This window comes from Cariama cristata, unplaced genomic scaffold (genome assembly GCF_000690535.1).
Source record: "Cariama cristata isolate BGI_N322 unplaced genomic scaffold, ASM69053v1 scaffold29637, whole genome shotgun sequence".
Lineage (NCBI taxonomy): Eukaryota > Metazoa > Chordata > Aves > Cariamiformes > Cariamidae > Cariama > Cariama cristata.
Genome location: NW_009627672.1, coordinates 71,662 through 78,198, shown reverse-complemented (window position 1 = coordinate 78,198; position 6,537 = coordinate 71,662). Strand labels below are relative to the sequence as shown.

At 34.2% G+C, this 6,537-nt stretch overlaps 1 protein-coding gene across 1 annotated transcript in view; it reads right to left on the bottom strand.

The window, feature by feature from the left end:
- Positions 1 to 6,537, bottom strand: part of CCDC141 (coiled-coil domain containing 141) — a gene marked incomplete at its 5' end in the record, with an annotated part of 89,302 nt that overhangs the window by 11,405 nt on the left and 71,360 nt on the right. Inside the window, 3 exons of the mRNA XM_009704523.1 lie at positions 34 to 217; positions 1,822 to 2,016; positions 4,080 to 4,220. Of these exons, the coding sequence (XP_009702825.1) occupies positions 34 to 217; positions 1,822 to 2,016; positions 4,080 to 4,220 (520 nt within the window). The remainder of the gene's footprint in view (positions 1 to 33; positions 218 to 1,821; positions 2,017 to 4,079; positions 4,221 to 6,537) is intronic.

Here is a 6,537-nt window from a genome sequence, read left to right as displayed (position 1 = left end):
TTCCCTACAGTACATTACCAGACAGCTCCTCACCATATAACCGTTTAGCAAGGTCTATAATCTCCTGAATTTTTTCTTCTTGTTGAGGCATTGTAGGCTCAATAAACTTGTTAAATTGCTTGTAGAGTGTCTCTATTGCTTCTCTTGTTTTGCATTCTGCAGAATACTTGTCAACTCTAACGACTGTTGCACTCACATCTTCAAACCAAAATTGACACTGAGGGATAAAAACACTACATTATAATGAATTATTATCAGCAGTTCAAGATTTTGCAGAATAGACTGGACTGTTCTTAGACTTTCCATAATCAGTTACATACAGTATGTCTTAAATTTTCTGATTTTAATTTCATGTGAAAAACATTTGTTCATTACCAATGCTGCTTCAATTAATAACTGTTAAATTTTCTTTAAACACTAGATCCACACTCATCTTAGAAGCATAGTGAGGTTATTGGTTAATGGATCTGTAAACATATGTTTTATTTCTGAGTTCTTTCCACCTTGCATATCAACTGACTAATTTTACAAACTTCCTATCATGGCTACAGTTATACGGCTGTAAGGGCAGCAAGGTTGCTTAAATTTAGTCTACTAGCAAACAGGGGTGTTTGTCTCAGCAACCTTTAAAGTTGCCAGGAATCTTTCTAATGACAAGAATGGGCTTTAGAATATACCCTTAATAAACAATTTTAGTTAACAGTACTCAAAGGAGGATAGAATCTGGTGTTCACTCGGTATCATCTGTATTGCATCATTACAGTAAGCAGCTAATCACCGTTTTTAACTGCCATTGAAGTCAGTATTTAAGATTGTGCCTATTTGCTGAAAGAAAACTGTTGAGTAAAAGGTGATACTTTACACTGAGTAGAAAAAAAAAAATCTTAAATTTTAGCTCTAGGAAATAATTTATTTCCCTCAAAGTAAGAGGGGAGTTTAAAAATGTGAATGTACAACAAATGGTAACAAATTGCTAGTGATATATGAAATAACACACTGATCAGGTCACTGGACACTGAAAACATGCTTTAAACAAAACTTTAGTAATGTCATCCATCATTAAGGGAATTTATTTGTCATGCATTTAGATCACTTTGGAGATATGAACAGTGTTGCTTCTAAAAATAAACAATGATGACAGGAATGTGCTTGCCTGATAGCAGATGCACCAACACAACATGGTAAGAGGGAAAATCCTGTTGCAAACTTTTTTTTTTCCTTTTTAAAAAAGGCAATGCATGAAGCAGTCCACAGACACATTAAAATAAAGTTACAGAAGTCTCCAAAAAGACTTAGACTGCGGGTCAGAAAAAAACCCCAACATATACTTAACAATTAATCTAGTAAAAAAAAATTATAGATTGCTGTTAAGGAACTGAATATTTTACATTTTAGTTCCAGAATTACACACCACACAGACAGCTCTTCCTGACAACTAACAAAGTGGGTGTTGTGATAACCTGACTCTTGTGGTTTAAGAGCTATCAAAGAGGGCATTGTGGCACTTTCTCTGTTGCCTGGGAATATACTTAAGAAAATGATCTCATAAGTATGATCATAGATACGCTGAATCACTATGAAAGTCATATGGAGGTGGAGACCCCAGTCGTATGCATAGCAGTTCAAGAATATGGTCATGTTGCATGTTTTTTTTTCCCCCCTTTCTCCACAAGTTACAAAGAAAAAATAGAAGAAAATACAGGCTTTTTACCAATCTATTACTTTTGGAAGCCACAGATTTTGCCTGAAGTAGTTACAGGCACTTGTATCTATCACAGTCCTGGATCATTGTTACAGCCACAGTGGGGATCTCAGGTTTACCTCTTCCATCATCTGTTGTAGATGCTCCATGAGGTCCAGATTTTGCTTGTAATCCTCCACAACTCTGCTAAAGTCATTCAGCTGTTTTTGTAAGTCACTGATTGACCCCAAGAGGACTCTAACTTTAGCATTAGGTTCATTTGCTACAGAGCCAACGACTTTCTTCTCTAAATTACCCATCTTCTTTTTAAGAATCTGTTTAAAAGATGTAGCAATGTTAAATACTGCACAAAAATATTTCTGTTTTTAGAAATAAAAGGTAAATACATGGGGAAAAAACAGACAAACCTATTTCTTGTCTCGTATTTTAAAAATTACAAGTTGCTTTTTCAAAAATCAAAGGAAACTGGAGGGCCTCTACAATACTGACTAAAATAAATGTAAATTATATTTATTAAAGGTGGAATTGAGTTACACTTTTCAGCTTTAAAATAAACAAATATCTGTAGTAATAAAACATGAGATCTTGAATAAAATAATTTTCACTAAATCTGCAATGGAAAAAATACTACTAAGCCTTCAGAGTCTTTGACTAAATACAAGTCAATTTAAGCATCACGGTTATTTATGTCCTAGAATATTTACACATTGCTTAAGAATCTGATGTAAGCCACATCAGTGACAATCTAGCATAATGCCAAAGGCCAAGGGGAACAAGTATTCATACTCATACTTTATGATGTCGGGTATAAACATGGCCTGTAAATTTTAGGATAAGATGGTATACATACATACATTTATATTTTTTATTCTGGGAATACTGGTTTTGACAGTTGATCAAGACTTTGTTGTGCTAGCTGTTTTACAAGTGATGCAAAAAGACAGGTCCTTGATTTTTGTTTGGAAAGGAAGAGATTGGTTTGAAATAGGAAAGAATTTCATCAACTGTCCACATAGACGATTGTAAGAATATACACTGATAGGAAGAGTATTGCCAGCAGGTCAAAGGAGGTGATTATTCTCTTCTACATAGCACTAATGAGGTTACATCTGGAGTCTTGGGTCCACTTTGGGCTCCACAGTACAAGAAATACCTGGACATACTGAAGCAAATCTGGCAAGGGGTTACAAAGATGACTGAGTGATTGAGCACGTGTTATACAAATACAGAGAGAGCTGGGTTTTTTCAGCCTGGAGAAGAGAAGGCTCAAGGTGGATCTTCTCAATGTGTATACAAACATGATGGGAGGGAGTAAAGAAAACAGATCCAGACTCATCTCAGTGGTGTGTGGTGAAAAGACAGGAGGCAACAGACCCAAACTGAAATACAGGAAATTCTATTTCAGAAAAAAAACCCACACTGTTTTTACTCTAAGGGTGGAACAGCTTGCCCCTACAGGTTGTGGAGTCTCCATCTCTGGAGATATTCAAAACCCAACTAGACATGATACATAGCAACCTTCTGTAGCTGACCCTGCTCTGAGGAAGGAATTTCAACTAGGTGATCTCCAGACGTTCCTTCCAACCCCAATGATTCTGTGATTTGAATTCAGATTTGTGGATGAAATTTCCAAGAAAGGGGGGGGAAAAAAAAAAAAAAATTGTAAAAGGAATAGTCAATGACAACAAAAGAAATAGCAAAAATAGAATCATAGAAGCTGCTGAAAATTTGAAGTAAAAAAGTTGTGAAGGAAGAGACTGGCAGGGCAAGCAAAACAAAAAGTGCTACTTCCAACTGGTAACCAAAAGGATCATTGGAAACTTTGGAAGAAGAGTCTCTGGTGAACGCAAGGAATGGGTGAGGTTCTAAGGTGCAAATGAGCATGATCAACTACAGGTAATGGATACAGAAAAAGGTTTTGAACACTTAAATGCTGAAATGAGAAAGACAAGAAACTAGCTGGATCGAAGAGGGAACATGTGCGCATTTGTTGTTGATTTGATGATTTGTACGGGGTATTTGTTTTATTTTTTTTTAATTTTTTTTTTACAGGAGAGGGAACACTAGGTCACACATATCATGAAGGAATAGAGGAAAGAATAAAAGATTAAATAGAAAAAATGATAGAGGATAAAAGAAGTGAACACAGAGAAGTCAGGAATTGAGGTAAGGTCAATTTCACTGAAGGAAATGGAAGAATAAAAGGAACAGAAAATTCAAAAAATTTTCAGGGTAAGGATATAAGGCTGTGTAACAGGGATATAAAGCTAAGTAACAAGGAAGCTCACAACACATTTCACTTCTCCTCTGATCTGCTTGGCACAGGCCACAGCAACTCAACCAGTGAAGCCTTCACTAAGACTAAAATTTCTATTACCTGTATTTTCTCTGCGTATGTGTCAACTTGCTGAATCTGTATCTTTAGAACTTTCAAGTTTCGAGATTTTTCAGTTTTCTTTGTATAGTTAAACTTCAAATTGTTGAATTTCTTTTTGAGATCCTTAAATGACTCTCTGAGCTGAAACAGAGCAAGCATATTTGTTTGTCAGTAAAAAAGAAACCAGCACACTTTAATTTAGGTTTTTTCAAGAGCTGTTTAACAGACCACAATCTGAACACTGAAAATTTAATATAGAAACTAATAATACTATGCCATCTCATAAAACATCCTTATTTCCTCAGAATTTCTTTCTAGTAGTGGAAATTCATGATCCTGTTAAATCAACATTTTTGCATTCTGAATCCTGAGTACTGTTTCCAGAATGGCAAGAACAAAAAAAAAAAAAAAAGAATTGGGGCAAATGCAATTTCAGTTGCCAACTGCCTCTGATCCTTGCTCAGACAATCTATTGAAAAATCCTGTCCGAGACGTTTCACTGATTTTAACTAGATGTAGATGTCCTTCACATACTCTGGTCCATTTAGTGGAAATGGTAGCCATGTAAATGTATACCCATGCTTAGTTTCCAGAAAGACAGTTTTACTGGGCTTGGGCAAGTAGATTTGTATTTATTTATAGTGCTTTTCTCCTACAATACATTTAGTTTATGTCAGGTTGGGTTTTGTTGTTGTTGTTTTTTTTCCTCTTTATTCAGAAGCTCTGCTTCTGAAAGGAAGTTGCAGTGTGCTAGTCCAAACATCTTAGTACAATTATTCACAGTATACAAAGATGAATCCAGCTCTTGTCAGGATCAAGATGTAGACTATATGAGCACCCTACTTTCAAATAACTATTCTATGAGTATGGTAGCAGAGAGATTCTGCCTAACAGATAACCAAAGAAAGCCTCACCTAACTACAGCTAGGTAGATTTGGTACCATGTGATAGTATTTTTACAAGTTAGCACTGACCTGGTGCAGCAAGCTCAACATTAGGGAAAATAATTCTTATAATAATATAAATTAAGATGAACTAGTAGCTCTAATTATGAAGCATCTGTGCCTTTCAAGACTTTTCAGATGGACTTATATCAGCTGAGATAACTACTATTAAATTTAGTTATATAAAATATGCTGTAAAACTCTTTTGTTACTTAGATGGAATGTAGCTACACTTTCTTTAATCTAGAAAATAATTTTAAAATCCAGAATGATATGAATGACACTGATGAAGCTTTAGGAAGGTATGCTTTCATTTACACACATATGGATCACATGCATTGCCAATTTACCAGAATAAGTTTAATACACATTAAAAAGAGTCATATATGATCAACATAATTTTAAAAAGTGTTTATTTACCATGGGAACTAGTTATAATATAGAGTTCTTACATTCTTTCCTTATCTTTTTTTTTCCCAATGCCAATTACCTGTTTGCTTTAATGTCTTTTTGCAAGTGTGCCCTTAATAAACCATATGTCATTCTTTGCATTACCAATGTTATATAAATAAGCATATCAAATATACTCAGCTAAATTATCTTTAAAGGACTATGAATTTTTTAAGTATACAATTTTTTTTTCAACATTTTTTCTCTGAAAGCTATGTAATTTTCAATTTTATTTACAACTGTAAAAAATCCTTTTAGATATTACAGTTAAGTTTTGAATGCCTTTAAACGACAGATATGAGAATCAGAGAAGTAAAAAACCTGCTTAAAATATGCTTATGGTACTTTTAGGTAGTATTTTATTTACATTGCAATTCCATGATCACATTTTCAAATTATATATAATTAATTCATAACATTTGAAATGGAAGAATATAAAAATGACTTTTTTTTTTTTTTGAGAATTTCACTTGCTTTTGGTTGACAATCTTTCGCTTCTGCAAGAATGTAGACTACATTATGTAAAATGATTATTATCTAAAGAAACTGATATAAAAGAAATGCAGCAGTTCTAATGTTTTAGGGTCTGTTCCTCCAGACACACAAATGAAAAGAACTTAACTTGATTCATGTTAACAAATTCAGCCCACATCCACAATTTAATATTTAGTTAAAATATATGAGGTTTTTTTTTATATTAAAAAGTCCTGCAGACTTCCCCCTGCCACCCTCATCCCCACCAAAGAATCCAGGGAGTAATCAATACTCATTTTGCAGCTCCTGTTATTGGAACGGCTAGGAACCAACCATCATTATTATTATTATTACATACTAATGATAATCCATCAAGGGATAGATTTTTCATTTTCATTTCATCTAGTGGGATATTACCACATTATTTCAGCAGTGAATTGACGGATAGTGTTCATTCAGTGTAATGGAAAGGAAGGGAATTCTATCACTGGCACTGAGATCTCCAATTAGTTTAAGCTCTTTATCCTACCTAAATACACAGAACAATAAAATCTATCTAAAAGCCCTCTGTTAATAAAACCACCTCTGCA